This window comes from Cyrtonyx montezumae, unplaced genomic scaffold, assembly GCF_038088225.1.
Source record: "Cyrtonyx montezumae isolate F1298 unplaced genomic scaffold, pur_monq_1.0 scaffold_3, whole genome shotgun sequence".
In the NCBI taxonomy this organism is placed as follows: Eukaryota; Metazoa; Chordata; class Aves; order Galliformes; family Odontophoridae; genus Cyrtonyx; species Cyrtonyx montezumae.
Genome location: NW_027072034.1, coordinates 72,394,362 through 72,415,141, shown reverse-complemented (window position 1 = coordinate 72,415,141; position 20,780 = coordinate 72,394,362). Strand labels below are relative to the sequence as shown.

The 20,780-nt window shown below is 43.2% G+C and overlaps 1 protein-coding gene across 1 annotated transcript; it reads right to left on the bottom strand.

The window, feature by feature from the left end:
• Positions 1–3,190: 3,190 nt before the first annotated feature.
• Positions 3,191–12,789, bottom strand: LOC136053336 (protein maelstrom homolog). The gene is made up of 12 exons (XM_065744099.1): positions 12,658–12,789; positions 12,090–12,176; positions 11,298–11,394; positions 9,882–10,037; positions 9,317–9,358; positions 8,614–8,741; positions 7,211–7,265; positions 6,568–6,709; positions 5,385–5,447; positions 4,445–4,577; positions 4,093–4,171; positions 3,191–3,306 (listed from the first exon to the last, which is right to left on the bottom strand). Exons 1-12 carry the CDS (start codon positions 12,787–12,789, stop codon positions 3,191–3,193), a joined length of 1,230 nt encoding a protein of 409 aa, XP_065600171.1.
• Between the last annotated feature and the right edge of the window lie 7,991 nt (positions 12,790–20,780).

Here is a 20,780-nt window from a genome sequence, read left to right as displayed (position 1 = left end):
TCCAAACTACAGTCTCATTGTGAGCCCTCTCTATCGGGTGACGCGGAAGAAGAATGATTTTGTGTGGGGCCCTGAGCAGCAGCAGGCTTTTGAGCAAATTAAGCAGGAGATAGCCCGTGCCGTGGCCCTGGGGCCAGTGCGGACGGGACAGGATGTAAAGAACATCCTCTACACTGCTGCTGGAAAGGAAGGTCCCACTTGGAGTTTGTGGCAAAGAGCTCCTGGAGAGACCCGAGGCCGACCCCTTGGATTCTGGAGTCGGGCGTACAGGGGGTCTGAGGAGCGCTACACTCCAACTGAGAAGGAGATCTTAGCCGCGTACGAGGGGGTTCGAGCTGCTTCCGAAGTAATCGGTACTGAAACGCAGCTCCTCCTGGCACCTCGACTGCCAGTGCTGAACTGGATGTTCAAAGGAAAGGTTCCCTCTACCCATCATGCTACTGATGCCACTTGGAGTAAGTGGATTGCGCTGATTACACAGCGAGCTCGGATGGGGAGCCTTAGTCATCCAGGAATCCTAGAAGTGATCACGGACTGGCCTGAAGGTAAAAAGTTTGGAACAATACCAGCAGAGGAGGTATCACGTGCCAAAGAGGCCCCACCATATAATGAACTACCAGACAATGAAAAGAGATATGCCCTGTTCACAGATGGATCCTGTCGCATTGTGGGTAAGCACCGCAGATGGAAATCTGCTGTGTGGAGCCCCACACGACGAGTTGCTGAGGCCACTGAAGGAAAAGGAGAACCAAGTCAATTTGCAGAGGTAAAGGCTGTCCAGCTGGCCTTAGATATTGCTGAACGAGAGAGGTGGCCAGTGCTTTATCTTTACACTGACTCATGGATGGTGGCAAATGCTTTATGGGGGTGGTTACAGCAACGGGAACAAAATGGTTGGCAACGGAGGGGTAAACCTATTTGGGCTGCTGAACTGTGGAGAGACATTGCTGCCCGAATAAAGAATATGGTTGTAAAGGTGCGCCATGTAGATGCTCATGTTCCTAAGAGCCGGGCAACTGAGGAACAACAAAATAACCATCAGGTAGATCGAGCTGCCAAAGTTAAGGTGGCTCAAGCAGACTTGGACTGGCGACACAAGAGTGAATTATTTTTAGCTCGCTGGGCCCATGAGACCTCTGGCCATCAAGGAAGAGATGCAACATATAAATGGGCTAGAGACCGAGGGGTGGACTTAACTATGGATGCTATTGCACAGGTTATCCATGACTGTGATACGTGCGCCACAATTAAACAAGCCAAGAGAATGAAACCTCTTTGGGAAGAAGGGCGATGGCAAAAGTATAAATATGGGGAGGCGTGGCAGGTTGATTATATCACCTTGCCACGAACTCGCGATGGTAAGCGTTACGTGCTCACCATGGTGGAAGCAACCACTGGGTGGCTTGAAACATATGCAGTACCCCATGCTACCGCCCGAAACACCATCTTAGGGCTCGAGAAACAAGTCCTGTGGCGACATGGCACTCCAGAAAGAATTGAGTCCGATAATGGAACTCATTTCAAAAATTCTCTTGTAAATACTTGGGCCAAAGATCATGGTATTGAATGGATTTATCATATCCCCTATCACGCACCAGCTTCTGGTAAAATTGAAAGGTACAATGGGTTGTTAAAAACCACATTGAAAGCAATGGGTGGCGGAACATTTAAGCACTGGGAGAAGCATTTGGCAGAAGCCACCTGGTTGGTCAACACTCGAGGATCCATCAATCGTGATGGTCCTGCCCAATCCAGATCTCTACCTACTGTAGAGGGAGATAAGGTCCCTGTAGTACACGTAAAGAACATGTTGGGAAAAGCAGTTTGGGTCCTTCCAGCTTCTGGAAAGGGCAAACCTCTCCGTGGAACTGTTTTTGCTCAGGGACCTGGGTCCACTTGGTGGGTGATGCAGAAGAATGGGGATGTTCAGTGTGTACCACAAGGGAATTTGATGTTGGGCGAGTGCAGTCGGTAATTCCATGTATATACTTATATATGTTGTGTGTGTGTGTATATAATGCATGTTAACCACTGTTCTTCTATACATATATATCAAACATGATGTAGTGATGTGGAATAAGGGGTGGAATGTCATGGTTTTATGATTTTTGGTACTGGTATTCCACATCGTAACATCACGTAGTGCATTTAGAGTTAAAGAGTTAATGCTCCAGCTCCGTGGATCATCGATAGTTCCAGGTATACCTGTCTCAGAAGAGAAGAACAACTCCATTCCCCAGAGGACTTTGCGATGCTTTGCGTTCTTACGTGTTTACGCACAGAGGGAAAGATAAAAACTGTCTGCGGTCACGGGACACCCTCTTTCCTTTTGGGATCGACTCAGCAGTGGGTGCTCGCTGCCGTCCGCCTTCAGCGTTAGCGTAAGGCCTTCGGTTTATCGGACACTCTCTCTTGCTCATTTTATTTGATTTATTAGCTTTAATTCCAATTATATTGTATTACATTGTGTTATTTTGCTTTCCGATATCTTATTTAGTAAATTAGCTTTCCTCCTCAGATCGCTGCCGCTGTTTTGTTCCTAGGCCCATCTCCCTTTTCCCTTTCCCCCTTCCCTGGGGCGTGGGTCCCCCGCACCAATCGTCACAGAACCGGGCCGAACCTGCCCGTAAACCGTTTGACAAACTGTCACCACACTTTTTCATAGAATATCTGCTTTTTTGCATCGAATGACTACTCGAGTTCTCAGTGGGTGGAAGAAACCAATTCTGAGCAATCCTTTGAGACCATGACACTGTATACTCTCCAGTGCATCCTGTCATACCTCCACTGCTCTCTCCATTTGTAGAGAGTTACACTGAAATTTTATCTTCCATATACAGATGAGGTGAAGGGGGTTACTAAAGAAAAAAAATAAAGCAGCACTTGTTTAAAGCTGGAGTGGCCACTAAAGAATTTCTAATTCAATGATGTTGCTAATCACTCTTGAATTTGCACTCCATCCATTAAGAAACAGAACTACCATAGCATTTCTTTTTAGAGAGGACACAACTTCAAAACATCTTCCAGTAGATCTTCTCTAAGTCCAGTAAGTAACAGTTTCATCATTTCAACAAGAACTTGAACAATCAAAAGTTGCACGTAAGATGAAAAGACAACCAACATTTTCTCCAGACAGACAGCAGTTTATTTCCTTAAGAAAAAGAAAGAGATAGAGATGTAAAGAAGATTTTCAGTGGCTGAAAGATGAGCTCAGGTCACGTGTATTTTCCAGCCATCGAGTGACTCCTCTTCCGCGTGTGGTACTTGTTCCATAAGAAGACATCTTCAAAAGGAGTGAAGAATCACCTAATGAAATAGTTTACAAATGAAATAAATCCTTGAAGCTTGCATAAACTAATGGAATTTTCTTTTATATGCTGTGGAGTGGAATGTGTTCAGTATTTCTAACAGGAAAAGTGAGAAACAGGTTCTGCCCTCCATAACCACCAAGTCCATGTAAGATCTCATGATTTATATTTAGAACAGTTTCAGCATTTAATTCAGTGTGTGTTATCCACGCAAAAACATAAGGTGCAAACTCAGAGTTCTTACAGTTATTTGTCTTGCAAACCTTATTCTGTTCCATTTTGAAGGTTAGCCACATATTGCACAAATGAATCAAGTGCACATACTTTATATTAGAAAGATTTTAGCTCCAAGAAGAGGACTTGGAGCAAAGTTTTTTTTTTATAAATCCAGGAGTAACAAAATACTTGCAAGAAGTATGTGCAGAGTCAAATGGTACAACTCCAGAAGAGAGATGGTATTTTAAAGGTTGCCCTGCCTCAAAGCATCTAAACATGCAAGAAAGAAGTAAATATGACAAAACAATAAGGTGTTATAAAACAGCAGCATTCATGAGAAAAATCTGATTTTGTATAGACCTACTGACCACAGTTTTTGGTCCAGTAACAGTGTAGTTATTTCATCTAGAGAAATTCAATGATATCTGCACAAACCTAGCTCACGCAGAGCTGAGTTCTATGCTGCTGACAGACAGTAACTTCTGAGCCCAGAAATTTGAAAAAGCTGCAACTGGATTATGTTTAAATACTCTCTTTCCCTTTACAAATGAGGAAATCTCGAACTCACATCTAGAAGGGACAAGATCTTGAACTCGACTTGGAGAAAGGATGCATTTACCCCTTCCAGAACCCCTGGCCTTCATTTCCTGCAGAAAGAAATAAGCATTCAAAATAAGAAGTCTTCTCTAAAGTGGCATGCGTAACTATTTGTGATACCTGGGAGTAGTAGTAATAAATAACACACCACAAGAAACTGCCCAGCTAGAGATTATTTTCCTTTTCTCAGTCTACCAAGTATTCCTCAAAAAAAAAAAGCATCCAAAACAGAAGATGGCTAACCCGAAATTACCAAGTGTGTTCTGTCTAGAAGACTTGAGTTAACTTGAAATAACACAGGAAAACAATTTGAAGAACCTGACCTGAAAACGTGCAGCATCCAGTATCAGTTGCCTCAGATTGTGACTGAAGCGGAAATACAAGTCTTCAAGAGGCAGGTGAGCAGCTGTCAGTGAGACTCCATACGAACCAGCGAAAGATCTACTGATGCAATAACTTGACCAGGGAAATAAAGAAATCAAGAAAAGCTTTGTTAATAGGGTTGTAATGCTTATATACAGAAACACAGCATTCTTAGATCTTCAACTGACAAGGCCACCACAGATCAAGACGCAGAGATGACAGAGGGCAAAAGGATATTGTCAAAGCAGCTAACAACCCTGAATGCTTCCAAGTTCACCAGCATATTCTATCAAATTAACACAGTCACTTCCCCATGCTGTCAAATGTAACCACTCATAAGCATTAAATCCATCACTGGAAATTTGCTTAATACTGGTTGTTTTTTTTAATAAAAAATTAATTACTATTTCTCTCAAATAATATTACTACTATTGACTGAGATCTTAAACTGCATTTCTTTCCCAACTATTTGTCCTTCCCTCAACCTAAAAAAGAGAAGCTTGCGTATCTACATTATATGTAAAACAGTATACAAATTTCTAGAGATGGACTAAAATATACTGAGAATTTCCCATCGAACTGAAGCTTAGTAAACCTCTGAAGAAAAACACTGAATTTGAACAAAGAACATTTCTTTCAGCTCTCCAATAGCGAAGGTAGTGATGACCAAGTGATGGATATTATCATAGACATCACGTTATACCAAACTGCTACAGCAGCATACTGCTTTACAGTATTAATACAAAAACTAAAGTGAAAATAGAATGAAGTCCTGGAAGTGCAAGAAATAAATAAAACTCAAGATTCAGAATCACCGTGCTCAAAGCAATCGGGGCCAAAAAGCGTGTGTAACAAAATGAAATGCCATCACACTGCAGACAACTCCTGTGAAATACTCACGCCATTTTCTTACAGGATGCCAAAGCACAGTAAAGTATATCATTCTCTTCATGCCACTTGCACCTACATAAAATGAAACGGAGGTTTACTGTCTAAGTATCTACATCTTTAATCAACGCGAACAGTTGGCCTGATCAGAAGGAACAGGAGCAAACATCAAAGGTTATCTTTTGTCTCAGTGATCATCCATTTAAAATTACACAGATGACCAACATTTACTAACAGATCTAGATGACTTATGTAGAGTTGAGAACTGCACTTAGCCAGCAACCTTCCAGACACTGTGGCAGAGACAAAAGGAAACCCCATTAAATTCTGATTATCTTTAAGTTTCCCACTACAACGAAAATCCCTCTTAATACAACCATCCCCGTTTCATTCTGCAAATGTTATGAAGTACTTTTTTTTCCTCCGTTCTCTTTAATGCTTTCCTCTACTGTGAAGTAGTAGTTTCTTTCAGAAGGAAAGAAACAGCAGTGATTACTCAGTGATCTAGATGTCCATAGCATAAGCAGATTTTCAGGGATAAGTGCTAGTAGACAAAAAATTCAATAGAATTAAGATCAAATTATTAATTCTTCTTTATAACAGAAGCATACTTCAGCTTTTCTCCACTGTTAACTGTATCAGTGCTAAGTATTCTGCAATGCCTCTAGGTACTATATAATAGAACACAAGGATCCAAAAGTAGTAAAAACATTACTGTTCAAGACATGTAAGGAAAAGAAGAAAAACAATCCTATGAAATACATGCATTCTAGCATTATAAAAAGAATTCCTTCAGGAAAGTGTGAGATGTAACTTGACTCTTGAGCTTGTTTTCTGCCACTAGAAAGCACATCTAGCTCATCATCACAGTTGCAGTGTGAGGTACATACTAAAATCCAGCTTCTCAAGGCTCTGAATCTCCTCACTTCTATGACTTCAAGTATCACAATATATTTTCTTTTTTTAACTGTCCTTTAAATCAAGCTCCAGACTCAGCATTAGAGACACCGGTCTTTTTTTTTTTTTTTTTTGAAAGATAGCAACGCACATCTCCTGTTTTAGCCACGCTGTGATAAGAAATCTTTTGATGAGATGGTTTCCTGAAGAATTTAGCCTAGCTGTGCACAAGCTGCACTTAAGGCACCCAGACACATCAGAACAATACCCATTTCCACAGAAAAAGAAACCAACATACCTGGTATTACTGGAAAAATCCCACAGGACAACATTTAGCTCTCTAAACACCCAAGCGTTGGATGGCTCCTTTTGGCATTCCTTCTGGTGCAGTTTTATTACCAGGTCTTCTACAGTAAGAAGCTCCAGAGATCTCCGAACACCTATAGCCCAGAGGAAATCCACATCAGCATAACATCCACTCTTTTCAGCCAGCCTTTGTTCACTCTTCATCTTCTTCTATCCCTACAGTCACGTAAACCTCAACAAATTATTCTGCCACTGATATTAATAATATCTGGCATTTTATCAAGGCAGGTCCTATACTCTCTCAGTTTACTCCACTATATCCTACCTACAGGCCATCTTTCCTCAGAAGCTGCTAGTTCCCCCATCTGTTCCCCTACACTCACCTTCTCAGTAATCTCACTGCTTCTGCACCTTTTTCTGGTTGTACTCTTCATCTGCTCATTAGCCGGTTAGCTGACTAACCATGCAGCATTTATGGGGAGGAAGAGAAGAAGCACACGCAACAGTTCTAGCTATCAGTATCAGCTTTTATGAAACTCCTGAGACCTGAACTCCTTCTGACAAATACAGCAGTCCATGATCAGATAACCCTCCTTTCTTGGAGAAACAAAAGCCAAAAACAACTGTTTTCCCACCTGCTACACTAGCCATTCGTTCAAGACACCAGCTGATTCGGAATCTGCCATCAGACTAGAAAAAGAAAATCTCAGTCACATTCAAGAACATAATAAGTACAGTATATAATTTAATATCTGCAAGACCTCAGGCTGCACTTAAAAAAAATCATTCCCAAAACAAAAGTCCATGTTTATATACAACCTCCCGGAAAATTACCTTGAAGAGGAATCAAATACCAAGGCAGTCTTCCAACCAAATCTCAGGAGAAATTCTGGGCTAATACATGGAGACAAGTTAACTGTTAACTCATACTACAGCCATCTCTACTAACTGCTGTATGTTATTTTCCCTCCATGCACAGCACTTGTATTTATATATGGAGCCCAAGATCTAGATCCTCCACTCCTTTTATGAGTTAACTAGCACTAGGCTCAAGGGGAATAAAAAAAATTATATATAGTTGGCACGATGCTTACATTCCTCTGAACCTCAGTGTTTTATTTCACTCATCAGCAATTCAGCAAAAATAAGATGTACAGCATTCTCACGTGAAAAGTCATTAAAGTGTAAAAACATCCTCAGAGAAGCGAGATTACCCAACTATTATCCAGTACACTCAACTTAAGTACAATCTTAAAAATTCCAAACAGTGTCAGAACAGTCTGAAATGCTCATCAATAGACAGAGCCAGACACGCAGGCTGTGAATAAGTAGGCAGAAATTGTGTCGCTCATTTCTGGAAAGGTTAGCTTCTTTCTCTAACAGAGCAGGGGTTTGTATGTGTGGCTAGGTGTGGAAGGAAAAAGAACAAAAAAGGAAGCTTGCTTATTTAGGTTCCATATCATTTTTAGTTCCTGCAAAAAGCTGGAAACAAAAAAAACAGGTTTCAACTGCCAAACTTATGTAAGGTAATTTCTTTCTATAATGGAAGAAAACTTTGAGTGTGTCATCGTCCCAACCTCCCCCATCACTCATTTGCACACAGAATGCGCATTAGAGCAAAGTCTCTCCTTGATTACCCACTGGAAGAGAACTCAGGTTTTGATTTTGAGTGCCTTACTTTGACCTTGTGTAGGTTAAGACAAATTACTAATACCAAATGGTATAGTTAGTCAAAAGAGATTGTATACTTTATCTTCTGGATAATCCTTCTAAACAGACAATTGATAAGAAGAGAAACACTCAGCTGTTTCCAAAGATTGAAGCTCGCAAAAGAAACTCCACAAGGGAGGGATCTCTTGCAACAAGAGATCCTTCCCTGATGGTGGTCAGCCCTTAAATGGGGTCCGGGAGAGGTGGAGTCAGACACCACCCCTTCCAGTCATACAGGTGCACTGCCTTCACCTGTGCTCCCACAGCTGCCTCACTGCTCACCTCAGGTGATCAGTGGTTCAACAGTTCCCTTACACCCTGATCATACCTTGCAGTAAAAACGAGGACAAGCACCTCCAGCTGGCTGGGCAAACTTAAGAAGTTCACGTATGACAACTGGGTAGCAAGTACGCGAAAGACAAAATCCAGACAGAGGAATCTTATGAGTGGCATCACCTAGCAAAAGGTGAAGAGGATAAAATTTTAATTTATGAGAAATTTTGTTTCTTAAACCACCATCTGCCCTCCTCTGTAATTTGATGTATATACATCTATACTTAAAAACAATGCCTCTCTTTCCCTACAGAGAAGATGTGTAATTGAAGCTACGAAAACCTTATTTCCTGAAAAAGGCTAGCAATCTGGGCTGTGAGCAGATGCATGCACATCTACCCCTTTTGAGAGGTCATTATCTAAATACTTGACGTAGGATAACATAAGCCAAGTTTGTTCCCTGTGCACACAAGGGGAGTAATTGTACTAACGGAAAGAGACAATCTATAAACACTGCTTAAGAGTCACGAGGGAAACACAGCAGTGAAGAGCTCTGCTGTTTGAGGGTACAAGAAATAAGCAAGGTGACTGCAGCAAGCTGTCCTCTCACCCCTTTCTCTTCAAAAGATGACAGGAAGTCCCCAGAAGGGGAAGCTTCCAGGTGAGACTTACAAAACAACTGGATATAGAACAGATAAGCAGAATCCAAAACTGTAAAGCCTTGCATAGCACTCTTCTTCTCCTCCACTGATACTCACTAGCAGCCTGGCAGTGATACCGAAAACCAAGTGGTGGTACTTCTGCAGAAAAACACGAGGAATGGGAGAAAAAGAAACAACCGTCATCCATCACCACAGTGACAGATCCTTAACTCTGAAATAGGCAGCAGATTTTTATTTATACAAAGGAGCAGCTTCACCTTCCCCTGTGGCCTTGTACAACTACCACAACTATTCTTGAAAAAAAATATTTTCAGTTGCATTCATTTGAAGAGTATATTGCATTGCATTTATAAGTTAAGCCCAGAACAAACATTCCTCAGCACGAAATAAAGCACAAACATCAGAAGTGCCCTTTGGATTTATTCTGCCCTCTACAAAGCTTCATGCAGACCAAGTACTTAAGTAGATGTTCAAAAGCAAGCAGAAAACAGCAATGCTCAGTTATTTAAAGTAGAAGTCTAATCGCTTGTAGCTAAAGAAATAAACCTATCTTAATATCAGAAATCTAATGAGCACAGCAGCAACTGGCACTAGAAAACTTCCCTCTCAACCCAGAGCAAGATGAACTACTTCCAGGCTACCCCCCTTCCTTGGAAATCACCTGCATCTATGAAGTGATGGAAGTCAGCCATTATGCCCTCCTTCAGGGAGTACTTGACACACCCGATTTCACAAGGGAGGAAGCGCTGATCACAGTGGGACGGCAGCTTGCCGTGACTGTAGATGTCCAGGAAATAGAAGATGTCTGCAACCACAGCTGAAAGGAAAAAAAGAGATATAATTTTGTTACTTTAATTAAAATTAGAAAATAAAGTATCTTCTATTGGTTTTGAATGACCAAACAATACTTTAACTAACAGTCACAAACGCTACATAATGCTGTTTCTGAAGTTAAAGATAGTACCCACCCTTACACTGTGCCCCTCATCAAAACAAGTAAACAAAAACCTTATTTGTTCTACTAAAATGATGTAGTAGGCTAGATTCTATGATACTCAGCACCACCTGTCCCAAGCTTAAGTTCTGGCACTACTTTACATGGATCTTGATTTCCACAAGCTGCAGTGGGAAAGGAAGACAGACCTCCTGAGTGGAGCTCTTTTCACAAAGAAAAAAAATGAATCCGGTATGGGCAACCACGCAAGACTTTCACTGAGAAATATTAAGGAGCAAGATCATAAAACGCATCTCGGACTCAGCTGAAAGATCAGTTATGCCAGCTCAAGTCACCATCATCAACCTGATCAAGTTTACATTATAGCAACAGCTGAGCATAGATTCTGGCAGTGAGAAAGCTAACAGATATTACACTTTTTCAACAGAGCTGCTATTTTCTGAGCCTGCATAACTATGACATGTTCAAGAGACTAGTTAGGTAAAAGGCTTGAGCAGAAACTTGACCAAACAGCACAGATACAGCTTCTATTAACTGGCTGTTTAACTTCTATTGCAAGTGTCACCATCTATCATTTTCCACAATAAAACATGTTTGTTACTTAATTCTAATCCAAACATCCATTGGAAGACAAGGTACAGATGGTAAAAAGCTTGCTTTTCAAGACACGTGGAAACTAGCCAGGATGTCCCACAGGTACTGACCAAGTACTTACCCATTTATATCATTTATATTATATAGGTGTTAGATTAGTTTGAGCTTCTTGCCCTTGGATCTCAGTACGAACATTCTATTATCCCAAACTTGGATTAGGCCTTGTAAATCACAAATGTCAGAGCAAAAAGCCCTGAGGGAACTGTAAGTAATGTATTAGTAACAATACACCCATTAAGCTAAAAGAAAAACAGGTAGTGGAATTATTTCAAGGGATGCAGAGGAGCATTTGCACCAACTACACGAGGAAAGGTCTTCGTGGGCCTACACCATCACTAAGAACAAGCACACATCTGACAAAGGCAACTACTGCCAAAATGAAAACTATCTTCGTACGGGTACAACACAGAATATCTTTAGAAGGCAAGCTTTTATCTAACAGCACCGGCTACTGTAAGATCACTGTACCCTGATCACTCATCCATGATATAGCAGAGGCATCAAGAAGAGATGTCACTCTGTACGTCTCTGTAGTCACGTGAGCAGGTACTGGATTCTTAGGGCCCTAGAAAAGATGAGAAAACTCCATCAACTAACTCTAATGAAATTCATCACCTCTTACCAAAGAAAGACAGGATGTCCACTGCTCATTATGGCTAAGTGGAACAAATTCTTAGTGTGTATACAAGTGCCTGAAGACTTGAAGGCTAAGGCAAGAATACTAACAGAGAACGGTTATCTTAGTACCTCAATCAACACACAGTTGGAAGGAATTTCAGCTAAGCTTCTGAAGTGTAATAGAAGTATTAAAAAAAATTGTTTTGTTCAACTTAATGATGCATAGAAGGAAGTTTTCAGACTGAAATCTTCAACAATTCCCACAACTTTGATAAAGAAACCTCAAAACGCTCATTTGCCTTTGATTAGGATAGGTATTCATCTGAGCTGATAAATCCCTGAGTAACTAGACTTTTCTGTGGCTATGAGACCAAGAGGGAGTTGCAGTTCTATTAATAAAGTCCTGCACATCCATACACGAACAGTGAGCTCTTAGGGCAGCAAAAAGATTTGGGCAGATGCCCAGAAACCTCAGAGGCTTACACGATGCAATCTAGGCATAAAGTGTGAGTAACATCCACATTCACATTCCAGATAATTGTCTCTGCCTGACAAGGGCTGATAATTATCAGTTTACAGTACTCAGAATGAGCAATTAGCCCCATTGATGCAAACACCACTTGCTCCTTCCTGCACCTTTACCTCCTTGGCTGCAGCTTGCAAGGATTTCTTTTCCTTCCACTTCAGAGCCTTCTCTGCATAGACCATCTTCTCCTCCTTTGTCAGCAGCTTGAAGCAAAGAGAACCATCAATGCCTCTGTACCTCTCCCTTCAGCAACCCCACAAATCAACGTTTCCTTGCTTCCAAACGGAGTCTGTCAATTCTCACATAACTCCCTCACAAAGCCGTTTGGCTTCAACGCAGGGCACCCCACGAGCACACGCTCCCTCAGCACCCAAAGGCGCTGCCATCCCACAGAGGTCTTCCCCTGAGGCCGCCCTCCATTCTCCCCAAGCCCTCTCCCCTGAACAACAGCCCTCTCCCCTGAACAACAGCCCTCTCCCCTGAACAACAGCCCTCTCCCCTGAACAACAGCCCTCTCCCCTGAACAACAGCCCTCTCCCCTGAACAACAGCCCTCTCCCCTGAACAACAGCCCTCTCCCCTGAACAACAGCCCTCTCCCCTGAACAACAGCCCTCTCCCCTGAACAACAGCCCTCTCCCCTGAACAACAGCCCTCTCCCCTGAACAACAGCCCTCTCCCCTCACCGCCCACTCCTGGCTGAGGTGAGGAATGCCATCGCTCACTCGGCTCACGGGCAGGCCGCGCTGCCGCAGCAGGGGCAGATGCTCACGCACGAAGAAATAGTAAGGGCTGCGAGAGCGCTGCGAGCGAGACATGGCGGCCACACGCCTCGTCCTCCACAGCCACACCACCACAGCGCTGCAAAGGGGCGCTGCTGGCGGGGAGGGAGTACGGCGGATTAGAGGGCGCCTGCTTTCCTTTTAATGTGTGGGTAGTGCCGCCTCCTGCAGGTGCAGAGTTGCCGAAGGCCTTGAGGGCTCTCAAAGGCAGTTAACGGCCTCAGCAGCGGCCCTGGGACGCCGCCCTGAGCTGGAGTTCGTTGAAGCTCGAGCCTGGGGGGCAGCCTCGTGGCCCGAGCTTGGTTTTGAGATACGTAACAGGAGTGTGGAGGAGCTGAGAAGGCGTGCATTTGCTTGGAAAGGCAAGCTTAGTTATTAAAAATATTTTGAGAGCTCATGTCTTAGGGCCGCAAAAAGATTCCTGGGGATAGAATGCTTTCCCTATGAGGACAGGCTGAGAGCTGGGGCTGTTCTGCCCCAAGAAGAGAAGGCTCCAGGGAGACCTGGGAGAGACCTCTCTATCTAAAGCTGTAAGAAGGAGGAGGACAGACTCTTTAGCAGAGCCTGTGGTGATAGGACAAGCGGAAATGGTTTCAAACTAAAAGATTTAGAGCGAATATAAGGAAGAAATTTATTACAATAAGGGTGGTGAGAAGCAGGAACTGGTTTTCCAGAGAGGTGGATGCCCCATCCCTGGAGACACCCAAGGTCAGGCACCTGATGGAGCTGGAGGTGTCCCTGTTCGTTGCAGGAGAGTTGGACTGGATGACCTTTAAGGATAAAACCGTTCTATGATGCTGTCTGTTACAAAACTGAGACATCTGTATAGACTCTTGTGGGTTTTTGTTTGTTTGTTTGTTTTGATATATCTCATCGAGTACCTGATACTTGTTTCATTGAAAATTTGCATGCTGAGCCACGGTTCAAATAAGATAAAAGCTGGAAACAATCAGATGTATATCATCATGGTGAGCAGCATGAGTTGCTTCCTCCCTTAAGCCTTCTATTGATCTCTCTCAAAGTACTTGTCACTGGCCAGAATAAATTAAAAACTAAAAGGAAATTAACAGAGCAACAACCACAATTAACTGTAGAAGAAAATTTTAATCTGTTACCAGAAGGGATTGTGAAATATGATTGCCTGCAATGGAAGACTGTAAGTTTGATCTGAAGCAGGGTAACTGAAATGGCAGTGTCAGCATAAGATCTGATTAAGTTCTAGCCAGATTTTTCTTCTCCTAGGTGTGTGATGTCTGCCACATTGCTTGCTGTTCCCTTTACCTATGGGGACCACCTTGATGGGGAATCATCTTCAGGATGTGGTTGCAGTTCCTGCATAGCCTGCGTGGTGTAGCAGAACAAGAGCCAGCTCACTGCTTCTCATGCAGCCAACTTAACTGAAGGTGTCCCAGAAATCTCAATAAAAATGTAGCTCTGGCTTGGAAGATTCCTTCCAATCTTCTACCACGGAGTGAATTTACTGTAAACCTAGACACAAGGATCAAAAATACTTCTAAAGACTTCCATGTGTTTCCAAAGGACAACTTTGCCTTTTCCCCTCAGTGTAGCTTCTTTCTTTATCTTCTGTCTAGGTAACTGAGTCTGTTTAGCTTGAAAGGAGGTAACTGCTGTCTAGGCTTAAATCTTTAACTTAGCTAATTGCGTTTGTCACTGCCGGAACTGCTGGCAGATAAGGTCAGATCAGATTGCTTTTGCATCTCACTGGTGGCTGGTTTCTCTGACGGTTAAAAAAAGCGGATGCAGTTCAGTCTTCTGGAGGCTCTTATATCTTGTTCAAATCCAATTAAACAGTTTATGTTATGCTGTTTGTGAACCACTGAATGGGTTTGCTCTTAAATTTATGGGAAGAGCCAATGACATTACTAAAAACATATAAAATCTTGATGTGAATTTAACGAGAATAACTTTTTAAAGTCACTATCACTCTTGTGCAAAATCATTTATACCTCAGACTAGTTCCTGATATATTAATACTAAATGTCTCAAGTGAGACTGCAAGAAATAACTCATCTTTTAAATACAAACTTTTGCAGAATCTAGCTTTTTAGCCCCAAAGGTGAATATTTCTTTTGTATTACTGTGTGAGTGTTGCTAGAAGTGAACCTGTGCACATTTGCTTTCGTTTCTTTCACAGTGTGCTTTTCTCTCGTGCAGCTTTGTGACCCACCCTTTAACAGTCCATCCTTTTAAAAAATTCAGATAATGTGTGCATCAACTCTGAAAAGGACAAGGTTGCAGTAATAGCACTCCTAGGGCCACATGTGTGGTTGAAAAATAAAATGAATAAGCAACAAGGAGGGAAAGGTTTTTCCTACATAAGGTTAAGGAAGAGAAAAAAAAGAGGGCAGAGATCATCTTTGGAGCACAGTGTCATCAGTGTTCCTAGCCCTGGCCCTGGGAAAATCTCCCTGTGATTGAACTAGAAACTCATGTTTTAAGTATGCAGTTGCCTGCTGTTTAACTTAGCTGGCAGAAGAGGCCTTTAAAGCATTTATGCTGATTTGTAAATAATTTTTGCAGCATTGGGGCCGTTCCAGGGGATAAAAGCAAGCGTTGTGCCAATGTTTATACGTTACTTTTTCACTAACTACTTAATTCAGTGAAATTACTCAATATACCAACACCTGACTATTAGATCTCTGGCTTGGAAATCCAGCTCCAGAACTGGAGACCTGTGCTTTCCCATCCATGTATGTATTACATGTCTCAAAAAATTGCATGTCACAAAATATGGTCAGTGTACACTGAAAAACTGTCAGGAACTTTGTTGCCACTAATGCTGCTTCATTCATTCAGGATTTGTGGCAATGACCTTCTTTCCAAGAAACCTCTTACAGCAGTTTATCAGAAGGATGAACAAAGTTACTCTAAAACAACATGGCAGCAATTCCATTTAATGTTGCCCAGTGATCCACTAAAGCAGTGCCTGCAACACATTTGGGGAGAAGATGGGGAAGTGAACAACACTTAATGAATTCCTAGGAATTAATGTATACATACCTAACGTTGATACTCACACCCCTCGCAAGATGGGAACTGAGCAGAAATGGAGTGGCACTCCAGACAGTCAATAGTATATTTCTATTTGGTTATGTTCAGCTTTCAGACGGAAGAATACACACGCATATGCTTTATCTGTGCATGAAAAAGAAAGCAACAACAGAACACCAGATTTTAAGTGCTCACAAACCATTTTCCCATCTGCAGGACTACCAAGATCTGTTCGCCAAACTGGGAAGAACAGAACAGTATTATTCTGATAAATCATTAATAGTACGCTTGCTGAAAGAAATCTTGCTAAGATATTTATATATTATTTTTTCCTCCTTCTAATAGTACCTCGGAAATCTAGGAGTTATTTCGTGTGTAATGAAGTGTACAAAGGAAAAAAAGAAGTCCATTTCAACAATCCAGCAAGCCAAAGTCAAGGCAAATGGCCACTGTTATACTTGTTTCACTCACAAATCTATCAAGGAAGGCAAGTGGGATGGTGAGGCATGATTTTGGCTTGGCAAATCCACGCTGACCGCTGCCACTCTTCTCCTCCTACTTCACATACCCAAAAAAATGTGTTCCAAGAGGGCTCAAGCCACGATCTTTCCAAGAAGCACGGGAATTTATCAGTTTATGGTTCCCCAGACTGTCTTTCGGCAGATAGGTGCAATATATTTGCCTTCCATCCACTGTTACACTTCTCATGCTTTCTGAGACCTTTTCAGGACAGAACAGCTTTGCAAGGATATCAGGCAGCCTTCTCATTCTCATAATCTATATTTCTGGGGTGACTGGGGGTTCCCAAGAGTTAACCATGTTGGAGGCTGAAATAAGCCTCACTGGTAAAGACTGTCAAAAACATCCTATTGTGACTGGCCCAGGGGCTCCATGTATACTTGGTATTGATTACCTCAAAAGGGGATATTTTAAGGATCCCAAAGGGTATCAATGGGCCTTTGGAATAGCTGCTGTGGACGCAGACAACGTTAAGCAGCTGTCTGCTTTGCCTGGCCTATCAGAAGATCCGTCTGTTGTGGGGTTGCTCCAAGTGGAGGAGCAACAGGTACCGATTGCTACAAAAACGGTGCACAGACGGCAGTACCGAACCAACAGGGATTCCTTGCTCCCCATTCATAATTTGATTCGTCAGCTAGAGAGCCAGGGAGTGATCAGCAAAACTCACTCACCTTTTAACAGCCCCATATGGCCGGTGCGTAAAGCCAGTGGAGAACGGAGGCTGACGGTAGATTACCGTGGCCTGAATGAAGTCACACCCCCACTGAGTGCTGCTGTGCCAGACATGCTACAACTCCAGTACGAACTGGAGTCAAAAGCAGCCAAGTGGTATGCCACCACTGACATTGCTAATGCCTTCTTCTCAATTCCTTTGGCCACAGAATGCAGGCCACAGTTTGCCTTCACCTGGAGGGGCGTTCAGTACACCTGGAACCGTTTGCCCCAGGGGTGGAAGCACAGCCCAACCATTTGCCATGGGTTGGTCCAAACTGCATTGGAACAGGGCGGTGCTCCTGAGCGCTTACAATACATTGATGATATCATTGTGTGGGGCAATACAGCAGGAGAAGTTTTTGAGAAAGGAGAGAGAATAATCCAGATCCTTCTGCGAGCTGGCTTTGCTATCAAGCGAAGCAAAGTGAAAGGGCCTGCACAGGAAATTCAGTTCCTAGGTATAAAGTGGCAAGATGGACGTCGTCACATCCCTACAGATGTGATTAACAAAATCACTGCCATGTCTCCACCCACCAGTAAGACAGAGACCCAAGCTTTTTTGGGTGTAGTGGACTTTTGGAGAATGCATGTTCCAAACTACAGTCTCATTGTGAGCCCTCTCTATCGGGTGACGCGGAAGAAGAATGATTTTGTGTGGGGCCCTGAGCAGCAGCAGGCTTTTGAGCAAATTAAGCAGGAGATAGCCCGTGCCGTGGCCCTGGGGCCAGTGCGGACGGGACAGGATGTAAAGAACATCCTCTACACTGCTGCTGGAAAGGAAGGTCCCACTTGGAGTTTGTGGCAAAGAGCTCCTGGAGAGACCCGAGGCCGACCCCTTGGATTCTGGAGTCGGGCGTACAGGGGGTCTGAGGAGCGCTACACTCCAACTGAGAAGGAGATCTTAGCCGCGTACGAGGGGGTTCGAGCTGCTTTCCGAAGTAATCGGTACTGAAACGCAGCTCCTCCTGGCACCTCGACTGCCAGTGCTGAACTGGATGTTCAAAGGAAAGGTTCCCTCTACCCATCATGCTACTGATGCCACTTGGAGTAAGTGGATTGCGCTGATTACACAGCGAGCTCGGATGGGGAGCCTTAGTCATCCAGGAATCCTAGAAGTGATCACGGACTGGCCTGAAGGTAAAAAGTTTGGAACAATACCAGCAGAGGAGGTATCACGTGCCAAAGAGGCCCCACCATATAATGAACTACCAGACAATGAAAAGAGATATGCCCTGTTCACAGATGGATCCTGTCGCATTGTGGGTAAGCACCGCAGATGGAAATCTGCTGTGTGGAGCCCCACACGACGAGTTGCTGAGGCCACTGAAGGAAAAGGAGAACCAAGTCAATTTGCAGAGGTAAAGGCTGTCCAGCTGGCCTTAGATATTGCTGAACGAGAGAGGTGGCCAGTGCTTTATCTTTACACTGACTCATGGATGGTGGCAAATGCTTTATGGGGGTGGTTACAGCAACGGGAACAAAATGGTTGGCAACGGAGGGGTAAACCTATTTGGGCTGCTGAACTGTGGAGAGACATTGCTGCCCGAATAAAGAATATGGTTGTAAAGGTGCGCCATGTAGATGCTCATGTTCCTAAGAGCCGGGCAACTGAGGAACAACAAAATAACCATCAGGTAGATCGAGCTGCCAAAGTTAAGGTGGCTCAAGCAGACTTGGACTGGCGACACAAGAGTGAATTATTTTTAGCTCGCTGGGCCCATGAGACCTCTGGCCATCAAGGAAGAGATGCAACATATAAATGGGCTAGAGACCGAGGGGTGGACTTAACTATGGATGCTATTGCACAGGTTATCCATGACTGTGATACGTGCGCCACAATTAAACAAGCCAAGAGAATGAAACCTCTTTGGGAAGAAGGGCGATGGCAAAAGTATAAATATGGGGAGGCGTGGCAGGTTGATTATATCACCTTGCCACGAACTCGCGATGGTAAGCGTTACGTGCTCACCATGGTGGAAGCAACCACTGGGTGGCTTGAAACATATGCAGTACCCCATGCTACCGCCCGAAACACCATCTTAGGGCTCGAGAAACAAGTCCTGTGGCGACATGGCACTCCAGAAAGAATTGAGTCCGATAATGGAACTCATTTCAAAAATTCTCTTGTAAATACTTGGGCCAAAGATCATGGTATTGAATGGATTTATCATATCCCCTATCACGCACCAGCTTCTGGTAAAATTGAAAGGTACAATGGGTTGTTAAAAACCACATTGAAAGCAATGGGTGGCGGAACATTTAAGCACTGGGAGAAGCATTTGGCAGAAGCCACCTGGTTGGTCAACACTCGAGGATCCATCAATCGTGATGGTCCTGCCCAATCCAGATCTCTACCTACTGTAGAGGGAGATAAGGTCCCTGTAGTACACGTAAAGAACATGTTGGGAAAAGCAGTTTGGGTCCTTCCAGCTTCTGGAAAGGGCAAACCTCTCCGTGGAACTGTTTTTGCTCAGGGACCTGGGTCCACTTGGTGGGTGATGCAGAAGAATGGGGATGTTCAGTGTGTACCACAAGGGAATTTGATGTTGGGCGAGTGCAGTCGGTAATTCCATGTATATACTTATATATGTTGTGTGTGTGTGTATATAATGCATGTTAACCACTGTTCTTCTATACATATATATCAAACATGATGTAGTGATGTGGAATAAGGGGTGGAATGTCATGGTTTTATGATTTTTGGTACTGGTATTCCACATCGTAACATCACGTAGTGCATTTAGAGTTAAAGAGTTAATGCTCCAGCTCCGTGGATCATCGATAGTTCCAGGTATACCTGTCTCAGAAGAGAAGAACAACTCCATTCCCCAGAGGACTTTGCGATGCTTTGCGTTCTTACGTGTTTACGCACAGAGGGAAAGATAAAAACTGTCTGCGGTCACGGGACACCCTCTTTCCTTTTGGGATCGACTCAGCAGTGGGTGCTCGCTGCCGTCCGCCTTCAGCGTTAGCGTAAGGCCTTCGGTTTATCGGACACTCTCTCTTGCTCATTTTATTTGATTTATTAGCTTTAATTCCAATTATATTGTATTACATTGTGTTATTTTGCTTTCCGATATCTTATTTAGTAAATTAGCTTTCCTCCTCAGATCGCTGCCGCTGTTTTGTTCCTAGGCCCATCTCCCTTTTCCCTTTCCCCCTTCCCTGGGGCGTGGGTCCCCCGCACCAATCGTCACAGAACCGGGCCGAACCTGCCCGTAAACCGTTTGACAAACTGTCACCACACTTTTTCATAGAATATCTGCTTTTTTGCATCGAATGACTACTCGAGTTCTCAGTGGGTGGAAGAAACCAATTCTGAGCAATCCTTTGAGACCATGACACTGTATACTCTCCAGTGCATCCTGTCATACCTCCACTGCTCTCTCCATTTGTAGAGAGTTACACTGAAATTTTATCTTCCATATACAGATGAGGTGAAGGGGGTTACTAAAGAAAAAAAATAAAGCAGCACTTGTTTAAAGCTGGAGTGGCCACTAAAGAATTTCTAATTCAATGATGTTGCTAATCACTCTTGAATTTGCACTCCATCCATTAAGAAACAGAACTACCATAGCATTTCTTTTTAGAGAGGACACAACTTCAAAACATCTTCCAGTAGATCTTCTCTAAGTCCAGTAAGTAACAGTTTCATCATTTCAACAAGAACTTGAACAATCAAAAGTTGCACGTAAGATGAAAAGACAACCAACATTTTCTCCAGACAGACAGCAGTTTATTTCCTTAAGAAAAAGAAAGAGATAGAGATGTAAAGAAGATTT

Bases quoted from the DNA above. Each gene is read 5' to 3' on its own strand.
- LOC136053336 (XM_065744099.1), bottom strand. From the start codon at position 12,789: ATGTCTCGCTCGCAGCGCTCTCGCAGCCCTTACTATTTCTTCGTGCGT. The intron at 6,710-7,210 runs GTGGGAAAACAG...TCTGGGCTATAG, and splicing joins ACGAATGGCTAGTGTAGCAG to GTGTTCGGAGATCTCTGGAG. The intron at 5,448-6,567 runs GTATGTTGGTTT...CATTTTATGTAG, and splicing joins GATTTTTCCAGTAATACCAG to GTGCAAGTGGCATGAAGAGA.